The 20,340-nt window shown below is 44.2% G+C and overlaps 1 protein-coding gene across 23 annotated transcripts in view; it reads left to right on the plus strand.

Moving 5' to 3' along the window:
* Nucleotides 1-20,340, plus strand: part of EYA4 (EYA transcriptional coactivator and phosphatase 4) — a 209,374-nt gene that overhangs the window by 89,256 nt on the left and 99,778 nt on the right. For 20 of the 23 annotated variants that reach the window (XM_075924215.1, XM_075924210.1, XM_075924216.1 and 17 more), the window contains one exon: nucleotides 16,828-16,877. The exons of 1 other annotated variant lie outside the window; for it this stretch is intronic. In XM_075924215.1, the coding sequence (XP_075780330.1) occupies nucleotides 16,828-16,877 (50 nt within the window). Of the gene's footprint in view, nucleotides 1-3,652; nucleotides 3,800-16,618; nucleotides 16,721-16,827; nucleotides 16,878-20,340 lie in introns of those variants that run through there. 2 more of the 23 variants (XM_075924214.1, XM_014580157.3) reach the window with 2 other exon arrangements.

Here is a 20,340-nt window from a genome sequence, read left to right on the forward strand (position 1 = left end):
TGCAGGGAGACTCACGTCTGGGGCAGGAGGTTGGGTGTAAGAGAAGGTTCAGGAAGCAGGCTCTGGCTGGGCACCATTTAACTGAGACGTCTTCCTGGTGGAGGAGCAGTGGGGTTAAGGCAGGCTTACTCCAGCCCTGGCTCTGCACCCACTCCTGAAAGCATCTGACATGTATTGCAATGGCTCCATGGTGCCATGTGCTCAGGCACTGAGCCCACAGCTCACACTGGCCATGGTTCCCCATTACTGGTCCATGGGAGCTGCAGGAGTGGTGTCCAAGGACAGCATGCGAAGACTTCCTGCACTCCCTTTCTCTGGGACTGCAAGGACATGACAGTCACTTCTAAGAGCAGCAATTACCTTAGAGATAATTACTGCAGCCACAGACAGGTTAGGCATTTTAGAACTCACTACTCAAAGAATTACATTTAAGCATAAGAGAGAAATGAAAATTATGAAATGCACAAACCAGTCAAAAACCAAACAACATACTTTGCAAGCAGTAAAAGAAGTAACAACCACCCACGTATGTGTTGTCAGGAGATGAGAGACATCTCATCTCCTGACAACACATACGTGGGTGGTTGTTTGGAGTTTGTGAGAATGAGCGGCACACAGTGTGTGAAAGTGACAGAGATTAGCATTGCCATCCCCTCCATCCCCTTCTGTCTGTGTGGAGGTAGGGTACAGAAGTGGGGGGAGGAGGGACACTTGCTCTTTTCTCTCCCACATCCTGCACAACAAGCAGGACGCTCCCAGGGGGAGCAGCTCCAAGGCAGAGGGCAGAGGCAGCATGACAGTGGATGGAGGGGCAACTGAAGTGCCAGAGCTTGATAGCTTCCTGGCTAATCAGTCAGGATCACCTGTCAGATGGTCCAAGATCTACCGGTAGATCCCAATCTACTTGTTGCCGACCACGGCATTAGCTATTTCTCAGCAGACCTCAGACTCCTATAAAGTCCAGAGAATGACTTGAGCAGTTCCCTGACTTCTCTTTGCTTTAATTTGCAAATTTGTTTACAAATGTCGCGTAAATTGCTAGTTTCGTCCCCTGGAGGCTAGTTCAATTTGCCTCAAGAAGAGAGTCACACTTTCAGGCTGGGTCCAACTCTATTTTATTGTTTGCAAACAAGGTCAGCAAAGGAGCTCAGTGCTCAAAGCAAGGTCGACCTTGAGCATCCCCTGAGCTGAAACTTTTATGGATTCTACATTCCTTCTGGCCATCGTGTCGCAACGTGATTGGTCACTGCAAGTTTACTCAGTTCCCTGGCAGAAAGTTTAGCAGCTTCTAAGACATGCGCAATCAGCTAAATGATACGTGCTGTTTCGAGCTTAAGCAATGGAGGGGAAGAAGCACACTTAGTTTTTACTACACAAAGAAGGGAAAAAAAGAAAACTTTCATGCTGAAAGGGGAACAGGAAATGTTTTGGTGCTGCTGTCTACTTAACCCCACCCTTTCCTATCTCCAACTCCATTCTCAGACACACAAGTCCTGTTCCCATAGCCTGAACTGCAGCATTCTTGTTTCTCTTATCCATACAACTTCTGATGTTTTCATAACTTTTGAAGTACTTCGTGCAAGATTTCATATGTCAGAGTCAATTTCTGAAATCCACTTTCATGCTTGCATTTGAAGTCAAAGGGGCATGATTTCAGCCAAAAGTTTGACAAGGTTCTTCAGAGTTGGGTATATTCAAAATGATATACATTTTTTAGTACAGTAATTAACAATTGTCAGCTTTTACTTGCTGAAACAATATTCTGTAAGAAAATGGGATGGATTGTATATGGTAGGTGTGCAGCAGGAAAACAGTTACTTTATGAGCTGAGCTAAATGAGTAAATTAGCATGAGAGATTCAAATGACCTATAATATTACATAATATTGCCTTTAGGTTCAGGCTTCACTGACTTTTCAGCATAACTAATTCCCTTTTTCTTTTGAGTAATTTTGGTAGCTAGTATAAAATACAAAACCTGATGCTAGTTCCCTAACCCATTTTTTGTCATCAATTCTGTCAATTATATTGAAGTATAAAATTGCATGATCATCTACATTAGAAACTAGCCTTGTAATTATAAGTTGATTGAATCAGTGTGTGACTGTGGATGATCTGATGTAATTGTTTTAATAATTGATAAATATGTCTTCACTGTTCTTGGTGTTCACTCTCAAAGTTAATCTCATATAAAGCAAATTTATTCTGGACCTTCTATGTAGTTAAAGAATAAAACTTTTTCAGAATTGGTGAGATATTGTAAAACTATTTTTAGACTCCAATTCTATTAAAATAAAGGATGTCCAGCTTCTGTATTCTGAAAAATTGTGAAAAATTAATTTTCTGCTTTCGTGATCTTGAAACAACAGTAATATCAAGTTTGTTGGGCTTATTTTTTTAACTGAATTTGGCTCTTGGGTCATTGCCTATGCAGAAGCAAACTCTAAATAATTTGGTATTATCAGCTAATTAATTGCACCAATTATAAGAAATTTCAAGTACATTACAGCAACGATTTACTGTGACGTTTAAGAATTTGGTGTTGTAAGGGATTTTTTTTTCAGGGTGTTCCATGTGTGAACCATGTATTTTTGTTCTTATGCAAGCTTCATTCATTTTTGCTTTTAAGTTTTATATAGCTGAAACAGTATTTCAACTGTAATTCACCAGAAAACTAGTATATAAGAATGGCCTTACTAGGTCATACCACTGGATTAGCCCAGTATGCTGTCTTCTACCAGTGTACAGTGCCAGATGTTTCCAGAGGAAATGAACAGCGTAATTACTAGGTGACTGCCCCCGGTCACCGGTCTCATATTCTGGCAATCGGAGATTTAGAGACACTCAGAGAATGGGGTGGCATCCCTGACCACCTTAGCTTATAACCATTGATGAACCTGTCCTCCATGAACTTACCTAATTCTTCTTTGAGCTCACTTATACTTCCGTCCTTCACAAACCCCCTGGAATCAAGTTCTATAGGTTGACTCTGCATTGTGTGAACAAGTACTTCCTCGGTTCTATTCCCTTTTACTCATCTCTCTTCTGAGCTGAACAGATCTGGTCTTTTTAATCTCTCCTAATATGGAAGCTGTTCTAGATCATAAATCACATTAGTTGCCCTTCCCTGTATCTTTTTCAATTCTAATTTATCATTTTTGAGGTGAGGTGAGCAGAACTGCACATAATGTGTGTGGGTGTACAGATTTTTTAGATTTTTTGACTGCTGTTGCACATTAAGCAGATGGTTTTTAGAGGGCTATCCACAATGACTCTAAGATCTCTTTGAGTGGTAACAGGTAATTTAAAACCCATGCTCTTTTATGTACAGTTGGGATTATGTTTTCCAATGTGCATTACTGTGCATTTATCTACATTGAATTTCATCTACCATTTTGTTGCCCAGTCATCTAATTTTGTGAGATTCCTTTGTAACTCCATGCAAACTCCTTTGGATTTAATTATTTTGAGCAATACTGTGTCATCTGCAAATTTTGCCACCTTGGTATTTACCTCCTTTTATAGATGTTATAGATGATTTTATGAATATGTTGAACAGCAAATGTCCCAATTCAGACTCTTGGATGACCCCATTATTTATCTGAGACAATTAACCCTTTATTTCTACTCTTTGTTTTCTATCCTTTAACCAGTTACTAATCCATGAGAGGACTTTGCCTCTTACCCCATCCTAACAAAAAGCCTTTGGCAAGGGACCTTTATCAAAGGCCTTCTGAAAGTCCCTGGATCATCCTTGTCCACATATTTATTAACTCCTTGAAGAATTCTAATAGATTACGGTGAGCTGATTTCCCTTTACAGAAGCCATGTTTACTCTTCCCCGACATGTTATGTTCATGTGTATGTCTAATGATTCTATTCTTTACTGTAGTTTTAACTAAATTTGCCTGGTGCCACCTATGGAGACTCCAACATTACATTACCTGTCTTCCAGTCATATGGGTTAGAAGTTGATTTTAGTGACAGGTTATATACCATAGCTAGTAACTCTGCATTTAATATGTGAGTTCCTTCAGAACGATTGGGTGAATACCATCGGGTCCTGGAGACTTCTTATTGTTAAATATCAGTTTGTTCCAAAACCACCTCTACTGATGCATCGGACTGGGATAATTCCTCAAATTTACAGTGACTAGAAATTTTACCTCTGCAGCCCATCCTGTGGTGGCAATATGGGGATAGTTGAAATATCCCATTAATATTGGTTTTTCTGTTTGTGTAACTTCTGTAATCTCCCTTAGCATTCCACAGTCATTGTCACCATTCTGTTCAGGTAGTCAGTAGTATATTCCTATGTTATACTCTTATTCACATATAGAATTTCTATCTATAGAGATATTATGGTACAGATCCATTTAAGATTTTTACTGTATTTGCCTCCATGCTTTTCTTCATATATAGTCTCAGAGAGGTAGTGTTGTATCATGCAAGCAAGGTAGTAACAAACTTCAACAGGGCTGTTATTTGCCAAAGGTGAAACCTCTTTACAAAGCTGCTGCTGCTCCCCTGTGTAGCTCTCACTCAGGCCTGGCCCATCTCTTCCCCCCCCTCCCCCCCTTCCTGTTTCCTGTGCTTCCAGATTCCCAACAGCCAGTGCTCCCAGTTCTAATAATTACAAGCAGGTAGCTGTGTTAGTCTGTAACTTTAAAAATAATGAGTAGTCCTATGGCATCATAGACACTAATACAAAAAAATATAGTACAGGTTGGACCTCCCTGGTTGGGCACCCTTGGGACCTGAGTGGTCCCAAACAAGAGATTTTGATGGATCAGGAGATGTCATTTCTGGCCCCCTTACCTCTAGCTCCCCAGCCCAACTCTGATCCTTTGGCATGGGACCTTTATCAAAGGCCTTCTGAAAGTCCAACTACAGCTCCCACTTACCACCAGCTGCACTGTCCTGCCACGGCAGCCCATGGTCCCAGCGCTGGGGCACTCAGTTCCACCGGGGGAAACTACGGCTCCACTGCTGGTGCTCCAGGTCTTACCAACCCTGCCATAGTAGCACTGACCCTGCCAACCCATGGTACCACCTAGTCCCCCTGCAGCAAATCCCTGTCCCTCCTCTGGTACGATAGCACCAGCATTGCCATCCAGCCTGCAGTCTCCATGGCAGACCATTGCTCAGACACGAGTGTTCCTGACCCTGCCAGCTCTACTGAGAGAGTCCTGCCAAGGCTCCTGGTCCTGCCAGCCCTGCTGCAGCAGCCTGCAGTCCTGCCACCAGTGCTCCTGGCCTCACCACAGCAGACTGCTGCCCTGCCAGAACCCACTGGTATTGTGGCTGCCCTGCCGCCAGCTCAGCTGGGCTCCTGTAGCAGGGATCCCTGCCACTGGCCTCCCTGCAGCAAACCTGGCTGGGTTTCTGGCCCCACTAGCCTCACGCTTTTCACCAGGTCTCTCTGGTCCAGCAACATCCGTGGTCCTGCTGGGTCCGTGGATTAGGGAGTCCCAGTTGAGAGAGGTTCAACTTGTATTATGAGCTTTTGTGGACAAAACCCATTTCTGCAGATGAGAGGTGCCACTCTCGCACAAGTGTAACTTTCTCTGTTAGTTCTATTTTTTTGTACTTTGCTATTACATTGTCCCATTGATTTCCATCATTCACCCAAGTTTCTGTGATGCCATGATGCCAATTATATCAATATGCTCATTTTTATACTAGGTACTCATGTAAGGATGTTAGGTAGCAGATAATTGGCTAATTGTGTAGACAACACAATCTGTATTGACTCCGGGTATGTCTACACTACAGCACTAATTCGAACTAACTTAATTCGAATTAGTTAATTCGAACTAAGCTAATTCGAACTAGTGCATCTAGACCTAAAAACTAGTTCGAATTAGCATTTTTCTAATTCGAACTAGCATATCCACACTGAGTGGACCCTGAACCGAGGTTAAGGCTGGCCGGAAGCAGTGCCGGCAGGGCATCAGATTAGGACTTAGAGCATGGAGCTGCTGTCTCAGGCTAGCCGAGGGCTGTGCTTAATGGGACCCGACCCCCACCCTGGGCAGACAGTTCTCAGGGGTTCCCCGCTCGCTTGTCTAACTTGATGAGGGATAGCAAAGCAGTCCTGGCTTGGAGTGCCCTGAATGCCTACACTCGGCACATCACAGCACTCGGCCATCAGCCCGGCTGCACTTGCCGCAGGCTGCCATCCGGGAGCGGGGGGTCAATCGGGGGGCTGCAGGAGAGCTTCCACCCCGAGGAGCCACCCCAGTCCTCCCCATCAGGGGCTCGTACCCCATGCCTCCCTCACCTCCTTCCACTTACCCCTCCCTAGCCCCCCTTCCTGATATACAAAATAAAGGACACGTGTGTTCAAAAATAGAAACTCTCTTTATTTAACAAAACTCGGGATGGGGGAGGGGGATTAACCTCTGGGGAGACTGGAAAAAGGAGATGGGAGAGGGGAAGAGAGAGGGCAGGAGAGGGGAGGGCAACTAAAATGATCAGGGGTTGGGAACAGGTCCCATATGAAGAGAGGCTAAAGAGACTGGGACTTTTCAGCTTAGAAAAGAGGAGACTGAGGGGGGATATGATAGAGGTCTATAAAAGCATGAGTGGTATGGAGAGGGTGCATAAAGAAAAGTTCTTCATTAGTTCCCATAATAGAAGGACTAGAGGACACCAAATGGAATGAATGGGTAGCAGGCTTCAAACTAATAAAAGAAAGTTCTTCTTCACAAAGCAAATAGTCAACCTGCGGAACTCCTTGCTGCAGGAGGCTGTGAAGGCTAGAACTAGAACAGAGTTTAAAGAGAAGTGAGATCAAGTCATGGAGGTTGGGTCCATGGAGTGCTATTAGCCAGGGGGTAAAAATGGTGTCCCTTGCCTCTGTTTGTGGAAGGCTGGAGATGGATGGCATGAGACAAATGGCTTGGTCATTGTCTTCGGTCCATCCCCTCCAGGGTACCTAGTATTGGCCGCTGTTGGCAGATAAGCTACTGGGCTAGATGGACCTTTGGTCTGACCCAGTACGGCCATTCTTATGTTCTAAGCTCAGGGCTCAGGGTTGGGGGTCTCACTGGACCACCCTGATTTTCTTGCAAACCTGCTCCTGTGTGGCCAGGCTGGCAGCTATCCTGCCCTAGATGGCCACTTTCCTGTGCCTACTGCGGACGTCATGGATGAGATCCACGATCTCCGCACTAGACTAGCCGGGCGCCTGCCTTTTGCGGCCCTGGGTAGGCTCCTGGGAGCCGCCAGCCTGGTCCCGGGAAGAGGGGGAGGGCTGGGTGGCATCGGGTGGCTGGCTCGTGCCGTGCCAGGTGCAGGGTCTGCTGGCTGGGTGCTGGCAGGCTTGCATGTGGCACGGGCACCGTAGCCAGCCCGTGCCCCTTTAAGGGCTCCAGGGCCGGGAGTGGGGCAGAAGAGTTTCCCTGGTGGTGCCCAGAGTGGCCACCAGGGAAAGCTGGGGAGGGCTAGCCTCCCACTAGTTCGAATCAAGTGGCCACACAGCCCTTAATTGGAACTACTTAATTCGAACTAGGCCTTAGTCCTTGTAGAATGAGGTTTACCTAGTTCGAAGTAAGTGTTCCGCTAGTTCAAATTAAGTTCGAACTAGCGGTTTGCATGTGTAGCGCCTATTAAAGTTAATTCGAACTAACAGCTGTTAGTTCGAATTAACTTTGTAGTGTAGACATACCCTACGTGATTAGTTGATAAGGGAAAGTGCTCAGTCCCAGCTCGCACTGGGTCCAGAAGCTACCCCCCCCTGTGGTTCTCAGTTTAAATATAGGAGGAGCTGGGCATGCAGGCTGCCGGGCTCCTACTACATTTAAACTGCAGAGCCGCAATAGGGTAGGTCCTGGACCTGGTGCAAGCTGGGACTGAGCAAGCCTGGCTCAGACTTGGCTTATGCTGGGTCCAGGAGCTACCCCCGCTGCGGCTCTACATTTTAAATGTAGTAAGAGCCAGGCCAGCTCTTGCTACATTTGAAATGCAGAGCCGCATCAGTCCCGGACCTGGCAGGAGCCAGGACTGCTCAATCCCGGCTTGCACTAGATCTGGGAGCTATGCATTTATGTTTATATGGAACCCATCCTTTCTGTATAGGTACCTCGTTTCCTAAAGGTTCCCCAGTTCCTAATAAACCTCAATCTTTCCTCACTGTACTATTGTCCCATTCATACATCAAGACCCTACAGTTCTGCCAGTCTAAACGGTTGTGCTTTTAGAATTGGAATCTCTTCAGTGAATGCTACCTTGAAGGTTCTGAACGTCAGTCTCTTCCCCCTAACAACCTAAAGTTGATCTCCAGGCCCTCTTTTCTACATATACAACTGTCAGCTTCTCTAGAGCACTTCACATACATCTATCTGAATGTCTTGAGAAGTCTGCAACCTTCACACCCAGCAGCCAATTCATCATGCAGCTGTCCTGGTCATCACAAACCCAGCTATCTATATTTTTAATAATCAAATCCCCCATTACTTTACCTATCTCTTCCTAATAATGGGTTCCTGTCTGTGGGAGAGGTAACTTCTTTGTAAGCAGATACCATGACAACTGGAAGGAAGGTCCCAAATTGGGATCATTGTCCTCGTGCTTTGTATCTTAATGACACATTTACTTTATTAATCTAAATTTGAAAAGCATATTCTAAACAGAAAAACATTATCAGAGGACTGTTAACCTTATGAATTGTTTATTCAAACTAGATCTTGTGTGCTTTCCATGGGCCAAGAAATTATCAATTGTTTTGATTAATTTATTTATATTATGGTAGTACATGGAGGTCCTGCCAAAATTAAGGGCTGGTTTTGGGTGTCCAACTTGAAACACATTCACATTTTTCAGAGTACTTAGGATTTGTAAACCATTTCATATGTTTGAAATACAGACCCCATCCCACTTTCAGTTGCAGCATTGAACTGAGAACGTCTGCAAATCTAGCCTCATGAGTCTCATTTTGAGCATCCAGAAAATAAGTTACACAACAGTTAGTGGCCAACTGTTAACATTTTGCTTTAAGTGAGTTGCCCAGTATCACAAAGAAACTCTGTGACAGAGATGAGGGTAAAATGAAATTATCCTGGACAGCTTGGCATTTCTTTCTCTTTCTGCAGTCTGTGCCTTATTGATTATATACCTTCCCAGTTATGTAGCAAATAGTATCTTAATTCATTATACATCCTTTATTCTTTCATATAATTTAGTTCATCCTGTGCCCTGAATGAAGTAGCAGATATTTGGAAAAAATAGTATGTGAGCATATTTAATAAATACAGGCAGTCCCCGACTTACGCGGATCCGACTTATGTCGGATCCGCACTTACGAACGGGGCTTTCTCGCCCCGGAGGTCAAGGTGGCGGATTGCTACCTGTGAGCTCCGGGGTGAGAGAGCCCCGTTCGTAAGCTGCTCCGGTGCCCCTGGTCCGCTGGAGACCGTCTCCAGCAGACCAGGGGCACCGGGCGGGTTCCCGCGCTTCTGAGATTGTGCCAGAGCAAAGCCTCAGAAGCGCGGGAACCTGCCGCGGCTGCGGCTTCAGTCCCGGTGCCTGTGGTCTGCTGGGGACGGTCCCCAGCAGACCACAGGCACCGGGACTGAAGCCGCAGCCGCGGCGGGTCCCGCGCCTCTGAGGCTTTGCCAGAGCAAAGCCTCAGAGGCGCGGCACCCCGCTGCCGCTATGGCTCTACTCCCCGTGTCCCTGGTTTGCTGGGGGGGGGGCGCAGCTAGTGTGCCCCCCCAGCAGACCAGGCTTTTGTTTTGGACCCTAGGGCAGAGCAGCTGGGGCGCTGCCGATTGGTCCTGCAGCGCCGCTCTGGGCACTACTGGACCAACCCGGCAGCACCCCAGCTGCTCTGCCCCACGTCCTGATTCAGCCGCTGCTGGTCAGTTTCAGCAGCGGCTGAATAAGGACGCCTGGGGCAGAGCAGATGGGGTGCTGCTGGGTTGGTCCAGTAGCACCGAGGAGCGGCGCTACTGGAGCAACCCAGCAGCACCCCAGCTGCTCTGCCCCAGGCGTCTCCAAGTCAGCTTCTGCTGAAACTGACCAGCGCTGACTACAGGAAGCCCGAGGCAGAGTTGTTCTGCCCCGGGCTTCCTGGAATCAGGTGCTGATCAGTTTCAGCAGCAGCTGACTTGGGGACGCCTGGGGTTCTTAAGTTGATTCTGTATGTAAGTCAGAACTGGCAGTCAGTTTCAGCAGCCACTGAATCTGGACGCCAGTTCCGACTTACATACAGATTCAGCTTAAGAACAAACCTACAGTCCCTATCTTGTACGTAACCCGGGGACTGCCTGTAATGCATGATACAGGCATCCTTAATTCTTGTATTTCTCTACGAGTGCTTGACTTTGCAACCTTAAATGTTCTTTCAATATAGTTTTTCATATAATTTCCTGATTTAAAAAAAAAGACTCACAAAAAACAAACGTCTTGATACAAGAGAGATCCTGTCGTGTATTGAACCCCAACTTGGTGCATGAGCAGGTCTGGGTGTTGAAATCTGCAGCACACATACAATGGATAGCAATAGTAGCCTTTGGCCAGTCACCATTGGGAACCATCCACTGGGGCGAGCGTGAGACGTGTACTTTGTCAGTCTTTCAAGCTTGTGGGCAGCAAAGAAATACAGAAGCTTGGGACATTCAGTTCCAGGTTTTAGAAAGGCGCCTACGCCCATACTCCTTTTCTATTCACATCCACCCCATCAGGTGTAGATAAAAAGCAGTTTTAAAAAAAATCAAGTAAATGAGATCTTTTAAAATGTAATTGTAAAGTTCATTTACAATAAACTTATGTAAAATTAAATTTGAAATTGATAATCTATAGTAAAGGCTAACGTTATAATCTATTCAAATATTTAAATTAAATGAAAAAAAATAAGATATATCTATTTCCTGCAAAGTTTTAAAGAAAGACAAACCACTGAACTGGTGGAAGTGAATGGCTACTAATCTGAAACCAAAATGTATCTCTGTGCTAAACCAGCCATTATGAGCAGTAACCTGTTCTCCAGGTACATAGAGAATGTTTTCTTCATTTTAGTTTATTCAGTTAATTCAATTTAATGACTAATTCATTCAAAGTTAAGAAATCAATTGGGAGTCAAAAAAGCAGAAAAGCGTCCAGTCTATGAATAAAAATTGGGGGTGAGAGGATGGGCTCTACTATGTCTAAAACATTGAAGAACATGGTCACTAGAAATAGTCATGTCAGTTCACTAACTACAGGTATTTTTTTTGTTTAATAAATCAGTTTTGATTAACTTTTTTTCTCTTATGCATTTAGGACATTTAAATAGTTTTATTTATTAAAATTGAGTGCTGTTTTATGCATTTAATTTAATTTCTATCCAAACAGAGCTTGCTATAAACCACAAATTAATTGCTATCTAGTAAACAAATGCATCAATCACCATTTTCAGCCATAGTAAAAATGTAAAGATTAAGAAACTGAATAAATATAATATGCTCAAATAAATATGCATAGATGGAGTGTATCCTGGTTATTAAAAAGAAGCACCAAATTTAATCTAAATACTATATTTAGTTGTAAATCAACATGTTTTAATGGATACTAGCCACTAAGTATCATCCTAATTCAAAAAAGGAACCAAGAAGCACAAATACAAAACAATATTAAAACTGATAATTTAAATCAAGGTTCCCTGCTTGCTGTTTTAAATGATTATTCCAATAGGTAATTTAAATCATTTGGATTTAAGTCAATCCACTCTGTCCCCCCACTTCCTGCCACCACCATACTTCTGCTTCTTCCTACCCACTAACCCTGTCCCCCCCTGCTCTGCTCCTATCTGAACCCATGTCCTGGCTTCTCAGCTCCTACCCCCCTCCCTATTCCATTTGCCAACAGTCTGACAACGGCTACTTTTGCTCCTGTATGCCCCCATTTATCCAGCTCTCTGGCTCCCTCTCTGTCTGAACCCATATACCCCTCTTTGCCCTACCCTCTAGCACCTCTTTTCCTCTCTGTTCTTATTTTCCCTCTGTTTCCCCCTTCCCTACTTCCAAAGTTCCCTCTGAATCAAACTGATTTCTCCTCTTCTTCCATGCTTTCTGAGTTTGTATAGACTATAGAGGCAGTTTTGAGAAGTGTCTCCTTGCTCTCAGTCCCTGTGCCTGGCACCAATAAAGAAACCAGTAAGTGGAATTGCAGGAAAAGTTCTGATCAGCCCCTGCAGCTTTTGAGGTGGAATATGATCAATGCAGGTGGAATTTTCAGAGGATTTATGGTCCGCTTCTAACAAGCCTGCTGATCATGTGCAAAGCAATTTTTTTCAGAAGCTTAAATTGCTCAAATTTAGGCAGATTTTCACAAAAATGGCAAAAGGCTCATCCCATCGCTGGCACCAGGGCCAACCCTCTGCCAAATTTTAAATACCTGCTCCAAAGCATGGAGATTCTAGACGGCTTCTCAGAAAACAATTATAAGATTTTTTTTTTTTATCATGAACAACATATTTTCATATGTACTGGAATTAGGAGTGTGGCGGGTATTGTAGCACTGTCTGACTTGAAGTAGTTTTCATTTTATATAGGAGACTTACAGTTTGGTTCAGTGGCTCTTAGCACCCCCTCTCCCCACACACACACACCCGCACACTATACAAATTGTCTGGCTAGTGGTGCAGCAGCGCTAATGCAGGCTTAGTGCCTGCCCTGGCTCTACATGGCTACTGGAAGAAGCTGGCATTTCCATCCATTTCCAAGGCACAGAAACTTCCACAACCTGCCCCCACTCTGAGCCCCGTCTCCATAATACCCACACCCAATGGGAGCTGCGGGGTGGCACCTGTTGATGAGGGAAGCATGCAGAGCCTTATGGCTGCCCCTGCCCCTCAAACTTGAGGGGATGGAAGTTGACCATTTCTGGGAGCTGCCTGAGGTAAGTGCTGCCCAGAGCCTGCACCCCTCACTCCAACCTCCTACCCCGAGCCCGAAGCCTCTTCCCACGCTCTGAATCCTTTATTTCTGGTCTCACCCCTGAAGGTACTCCCAGCCAGAGCCCTTGTCCTCTCCTTCTTCCACACTCCAACCTCCTGCCACAGCCCAGTGAAAATCAGTAAGCAAAGCAAGGGTGGGTTAGAGCATTGTTTCTCAACCAGTGGTACAACTACCCTTAGGGGTACTCAAAAGAAGTCTGGGAGGTATGTCAACACGACATAAATTTGGAGAAAATGGAATTTTTGTGTTTACAGCGCTTTATTATTTTTGTATTTTCTACACCCAAAATTTCATTCCCCCCCTCCCCAGCTACAATTAAGTTGTTTAAACAAATGTGTTGCAATGGTAGGAAAAAAATGTGTGCCTGAAAACTGTAGGTACTGGGGGTAGGTACCTTATATTTTTTTTAAAAAAGGGGTACTTTATAAACAAAGATTGAGAAACACTGGGTTACGGCAAGCATAAGGAGGAGGGAGGGTGGAGTAAGCAGGGGCAGGACAGGGCAGGGCCATGGGGAAGAGGCAGGAAAACTCTGTTCAGGTTTTTTTAACCAGAAAGTTGGCAACCTTGCTGCTGTCATCCTAATACCAGTTTTGTGCAGAAGTGAAAGTGAGCTAATGTGAGCCAGGATGGTGCCCTGGTAAGAATTGGCTGCTAGTACTGACCCACACACAGTCGATGTTAAAGCATTCACTGCCCCTTTTGCATCCTGCCTGTGACAGGGGATCCTGACTGGCCAAGAGGCTATCAAGTGCTGGCACTTCAGCTGCCCCTCCCCCTCTGCTGCTCATCTCCTGCCCTTTGCCTTGGAGTTGGGCCTCCTGTTTGCTGTGCAGAGAAGGGAGAGGAGGATGCTTTTGTCAGGGTCCCCCCTCTCCCACCCTGTATTCTATCTCCACAGAACGGAGGGCAGCTATACAACAGGGCTTGGGATGGAGGGAGTTTGCTGGCTTCTGTTGAGAGTGCTGCAGGGCCAGGGCAAGGGTGACCCTGCCTTAGCTCCACCATCCAGGAGCCACTTGAAGTAAACAGTGTCCAGCTGGATCCAGCTCCGAACCCCTGCCCCAGTCATGTACTCCTCCTCCTACATCCCTGCCCCAGCCCTGAGCTCTCCTAGATCCAAACTCCCTTACAGAGCCTGTACCCTGAACCCCCTCTTGCACCTCAACTCCCTGTCCCAGGCTCAGCTCAGAAACCTCTCTCACTTCAAATCCCTGAGCCCAAGACCAGAGCCTGTGCCCCAACCCTCTGGCCCTGCCTGGTGTAAGGGAGGGAGGAAAGAGGAGGAAGAGAGGACAGAGTGAGCAGGGGTGGGGCTTTGGAGAAGAGGCATGAAGGAGGCGGGACAAGAGTATCTGAATTTGAGGTAGATTCTGGATTGATCTTGTGCTTTAAAAGGTTGGAGACCACTGCTCTAGACTCGTTCTTGTACTTGCATATCTCTGAGTACAGGCAGTCCCCGGGTTACGTACAAGATAGGGACTGTAGGTTTGTTCTTAAGTTGAATCTGTATGTAAGTCGGAACTGGCGTCCAGATTCAGCCGCTGCTGAAACTGATCAGTTTCAACAGCGGCTGAATCTGGACGCCAGTTCCGACTTACACACAGATTCAACTTAAGAACCCCAGGCATCCCCAAGTCAGCTGCTGCTGAAACTGATCAGCGGCTGATTCCAGGAAGCCTGGGGCAGGGGCTTCCTGTAGTCAGCCGCTGGCCAGTTTCAGCAGCGGCTGACTTGGGGACACCTGGGGCAGAGCAGCTGGGGTGCTGCCGGGTTGGTCCAGTAGCTCCCAGAGCGGCGCTACGGGACCAACCGGCAGCGCCCCAGCTGCTGTACCACAGGCGTCCGGAGCAAAGCCGCGGAGCACGGGGGCAGCGGGACAGCCCAGACGCGCCGTGGCTGTCCTGCTGCCCTCGGGCTCCGCGGCTTTGCTCTGCTTTGCTCCCCGTCTCCCTGGTCTGCAGACCAGGGGGCCGGGGAGCAAAGCAGAGCAAAGCCACGGAACACGCGGGCAGCGGACAGCCCAGACTCCTTTGCTCTCCTTCTCTTTGCTCTGCTTTGCTCCCCATTTCCCTGGTCGGGGAGCAAAGCAGAGCAAAACCGCGGAGCACGCGGGCAGCGGACAGCCCAGATGCGTCTGGGCTGTCCGCTGCCCGCGTGTTCAGCCGCTTTGCTCTGCTTTGCTCCCCGTCCCCCTGGTCTGCAGACCAGGGAGACGAGGAGCAAAGCAGAGCAAAGCCAAGGAGCACGCGGGCAGCGGACAGCCCAGACGCATCTGGGCTGTCTGCTGCCCGCGTGCTCCGCCGCTTTGCTTCCTCTCCCTGGTCTGCTGGAGACCAGGGAGACGGGCCCCGTTCGTAACTGCGGATCCAACATAAGTCGGATCCGCGTAACTCGGGGACTGCCTGTAGTTTTGCATGATATCCATTCAAGCCATGAAAGCTGGCATTTTTAAAAGGGCTCAGTATTGACCTAACTCTCTGGTCAATAGAAGCTCTGCCATTGACTTTGATGGGAAATGTTTGGCAGAGTTGAGTGTGTTTGAAAATCCCACCATATCACAGAAATACTTTTTAAAACAGTGTAACAAAAGGAGGGTTTAACAATAGATGAATCTTTTGATCCAAGGTACTATAATTGAAAATGCTCAGAATTTGAACATTTATTGGCTACAAGGGGAGTGTTCAGTAAGTATAAGTGATACTAAGTAAGCCAGAGTATCTGTAAATAGGTTTAGATGGTCTTAATAGAAGAAACGAACTCAGTAGGTTGCATATTTAACAAAAAGTCTCTCAGAAAGTTACTGAAATTCAAATGACTTAAAGGTGCAAATTGCACTACTCCAGAACCCAAACTATACCCAACACTATAGAGGGTCTGGAAAAGAGTAGTTTATAGTCTTAGAAGTGGGGTTTTTTTTTCTCCTTTTGCTGGCTAATGGCAGTATTTCACAAAGATGAATTTGAAGGTTGAAATAGAATATATATAATTGTATATTTCAAATGTGTGAAAATCTTCATTGACACTTTATGAACATAATTTAAACATATAGGGTGTGTCTAGATTACAGGTTTTTTTCAAAAAAACTTGACTTGCGTCTAGACCACTGCTGCATTCTTTCAAAATTAAATCAAAAGAACGCGGCAGTTTTTTCAACTGCAGAAAACCTCATTTTAGGAGGTATAATGCCTTTTTTCAAAAATGCTCTTTCGAAAAAAGGCGTTATCGAACTCAAACAGTTCTTTTTTTGAAAGAAAGCATCCAGACTGCCTGGGTGCTCTCTTTCGAAAAAGCAGCTTTCCTTTTTGAGAATACTGGTTGCTGTCTAGATACTCTCTTTCGAAAGAGGCTTTTTCAAAAGATTATTTCAAAAAAGCCTCTTTCGAAAAAGGCTTGTAGTCTAGACGTACCCTTAGTTACTAGATTCAGAAAATGAAAATTAATGGTATGAATTATTTAGCTAACACTGCACTTTGCCCCAGAATCTGGTGTTTATTATTGTGAGTTTTAGCAGGAAACAGAAGCAGTATCAATTGGGAAAACATTTCTTTTCTGAACGGAGAACAGTATGGCTTTCTAGTTTCTAAGTGGGGAACCTGGTTCTTTGGTTTCTTTGTTCTTAGTTAGACTACTCCCAAGCTATTTTAGTTGAACATTTTACATACTAATGGAGCCTAGGGAAGTGCAGTTGGCAGCTGTTCATGGGATAATAATGAAACACACTGTTTAGTACTGCATATTGCTGCTGTAAAATGCGGGAAGTATTTTATAGATACTATGGTGAGCAGAGCTGTATCCATTTTAAGTGGTGTAAGAGCATGAACTATGAGTGAGGAAGTTGTGTTTTCATATGAGAGTAACTGATGATAATGATTTTGTTTTTGCAGGTAAAGAAAACGTGCACAGAATCAGATGTTTCAGAGGTTCAGAATTCCAGGTACAGTAACTAAAAAAATACTTGATGAGAAGAACATGATTATGTGAAGTAATACTGAAGCTATGTAGAAAGGGCTTGAGAGATTAGTATTGAGAGTTAATGAGTCTGGCTAGATTACTTTAAATGTAGTATTTCATCCCAGAGGTTGTATTGTTTTCTGCAGTTACTGATAAAAATTGAAATTGGGGGATAGAGCGGGGAAGGGAGGGATGGAGAGAGTTTTGATAGTATATTAACAGTGATTTGTCACCTTCAGTTTAGAAGCTAATCCCATTTAAAACAATAAATAAAGTTGGTAGATAAGTTATTTTGTTTCCATCTCTTTCCGCACCTGATTGTTGTCATTCATTTAGTTTCCTTTTACTTTTAGTGTCAGCACATCAGTTTTTATTTGGTCAATGACTCTTTTATCAGTGGGGTGTGTTTTTATTATTTTACTTGTGCAAAATATGCTAATGTCTATATCTTAGAAAAATGACATTCCTTCTTCCAAAAGGATGTATTAAAATGCAGTGATTCCTAATTGTATGTCTAAGTGGAAAAGGAAATTAATTTAACTTAAATGAAGTCACTAGTTCTGTCTATATTTTGGACAAGTGATGCAATAATTACTGCAAATGTGCCATCCAGCATGTACATATTTGGTACTTATTCAATTTTTAAGAGACAGGACATTGTTTTGTCTAAGATTTGTGGTATGAAATATTTTATAGGCTGCCTTTATTTTTTTTTACATGAGCTATATTTCGGTTTCACAGGCGGAAAATGTTTAATACAAATAGAAAAACAAAATAAACCTAAAGTAACATTAACAATCTGTTAACACAAAAAACCACAACCCCCACCCCTAAGAAATTAAAAATTATTGAAACATAACTGTTCTTACATCTGAGTATTGCACCTTTAATGTTTGCAAAGCCTGTGGTTGGTTGGGACCCAATAATGCCTATGGACAATGGAATAGTTGTAAGTAGTGCTCTATGGCATGTCAGAATTTGTTTGATTTGCTTTTCACATTACAGTATTCAGTTGCACACGCATAGCTCCCATTGGGTTCAGTAGGAGTTGAACAGACTGAGGCCTGATCTTACTTCTACAGAAGTCCATGGGGAATTTGCTATTGATTTCAATGGGAGCTGCTTTGAACCTTCGATTCCTATTAAATAATCCTTCCCATTAGTATTTTTGACTGACAATTAAGTTACAGTTTTAAAAAAACCCTCACAGCTCTTTATAAGTACTTTCAATAGAATTAGGGTCCTGAGTCTGCAGAGCACTTGAATATAAGCCTACCTTTAAGCACATGAATATATGGGACTCTTTATATATTTGAAATTATCCACATGTTCAGCAGCTTTGGTCAGTCAGGGCCTTGTATTGTAACAAGTGTAAGGGTACTTCATGACCCAATATACTTTCATAATCCTGACACTATTGTGAACATTCTGTTGAACTGTAGTTCTGTTGATCTACTATATAAAATAAATCTAAGAAGTATTTTTTCTCTGAACCATGACCAACAAACACTGTGAACAATTAAACTGTAAATCTGGTAAAATTTAATTTACTGAAAAAAAAAAAGGAAAATTTTGAACAAAAAATATGTATACTATGTCCTCCTTATATCAGGAAACTTCTTTTAAGCCAGATATAGTTTAAATGAAAGGGAATGCTCTTGGTGTGAGAGTTTCTGATGATGTGAATATAGCCAGAAGCAAATTTTGTGCCAGTTTGATATAAGATGCAACTGTGGTCTTAGAATGGAATCTGAGAGAGACCTTTGACAAGTGTGTGCTAGAGGGCACTACTATATCTCCTGAAGTTTTAATGTCTAGAGCAAGGTAATTCTTCTCCAATACATCTTAAATGAAAACATTGCACATAAAATGAAACATCAGCATAAAAATGAATGCTGGAGACATGTTGCCTTATAGAATGGCTGCTGGCTTGGGACTCAAGGCTAATATCATTCATTTATTTAGCTAGCTTTATAGTGTGTTGGTTTTGGATTTGAATCTATTACAATAAATGCAGATGGAAAGTGTTTTTACAGTAGGGAAGTAATTAAATTGGGTGTGGGAACTTTGTCAGGAGAATTCTTGGAGTGACATGTGTGTATCAGCATATTCTTTGTCTTACTTGGCGTTGGTTCCTCTTTTAGTAAGAAACTTTCAAGATACAGATGTGACTGGTAAATTTGGGCAAAGGAAATCTACTAGCCTATATTTCATAGAAGTATCCTGCCATATGTGTGATAAAGCTCAAACATCAACAGTAGGGATCTCAACAGGTAATCGACTACATGATTAACCGATAAGTCTGGGGGAGAGAGAGCAGGTGCCTGTGAGGAGCTGGCTTTATGCCGTCTCCTTGTGAGTACCAGATCCACCTACAGAGGCAGCAAGGGGGTGGGCAGTCAGGAGCCAGTGCTGGGGGGAGCCGGCTTAAAAGCTGGTTCTCCTCCACCCACTCCCCCACCAGCTCTGCAGTGCTGCTTTGCCCCCATCAGAGGCAGCAGCATAGGGACAGAGGGAGCAAGGGAGGCTGCAACAAAGCAACTCTGTCCACAGCTTCCTGGGCTTGCCATAGACAGACGCTGATGTGCAGCGGCAGCACCTGTCGGGGAGTGGGGTCCAAGCTCTCAGCACACACAGGCTGCTGCCACCCCATGCTGCTGCCTCTGTATTAGAGGCAAGAACACAGGGTGGCAAGGTGCTTTCTGGGAGTAGGGCCAGGAGTACACTAGCTGCTTAGCCCACCCCCAGGGACTATCTAATAGTAGTGTAGTCATGCGGTTACATGACTATTCAGTTACACAATTTCTAACATTCCTAATCAACAGCAGTTATTTCTCATGTATACAAAATTGTTATCCAGTTGATAGATGTTGAACACCACACTTGGGCAAGGACCTGGCTACAGTTATAAAATTTGCAAATTTGTTTTATAGGATGGTCTTCTCTAAGCACATGAATGCACAAAAAATGTGCATTAATCATTAATATCTTTCAATCACACACATATTTTGACCCATATATTTTCAAGCAAGGCAAAAGAATGTAGGCATGTGATAGCTTCCTGGGAGTGATTGATTATATCTCCTATGTGCTGTTTTGAAAATGTTTTCCTTTATCTCTGTCTAGGTATTTATGTTGCATCCATCTCTGTGGTATCTTGTGATAGCTAAATTATGAAATTATTTCCTTTGTCATAAAAAAATAAATTCTCAGATAGATGAGTTGATAGATTCCCAACATAAAAGCCCCTATAATTTAATTTTGGATTCACTGTTATTAAATTGATGGAGAGAGGGCATGACTTGATGAGAGTCATACTACCAATCAGCGGCAGAGTCAGCAATAGCACTGACTTTCAGTACACTCTTGTAAAGTCCAGATAATATGACCACATAATCAGATTAATCAGTCAGTAACCTTGTAGATGTAGTGCCCAGCTCTGACAC

This window comes from Pelodiscus sinensis, chromosome 3, assembly GCF_049634645.1.
Source record: "Pelodiscus sinensis isolate JC-2024 chromosome 3, ASM4963464v1, whole genome shotgun sequence".
NCBI classification, from domain to species: Eukaryota; Metazoa; Chordata; order Testudines; family Trionychidae; genus Pelodiscus; species Pelodiscus sinensis.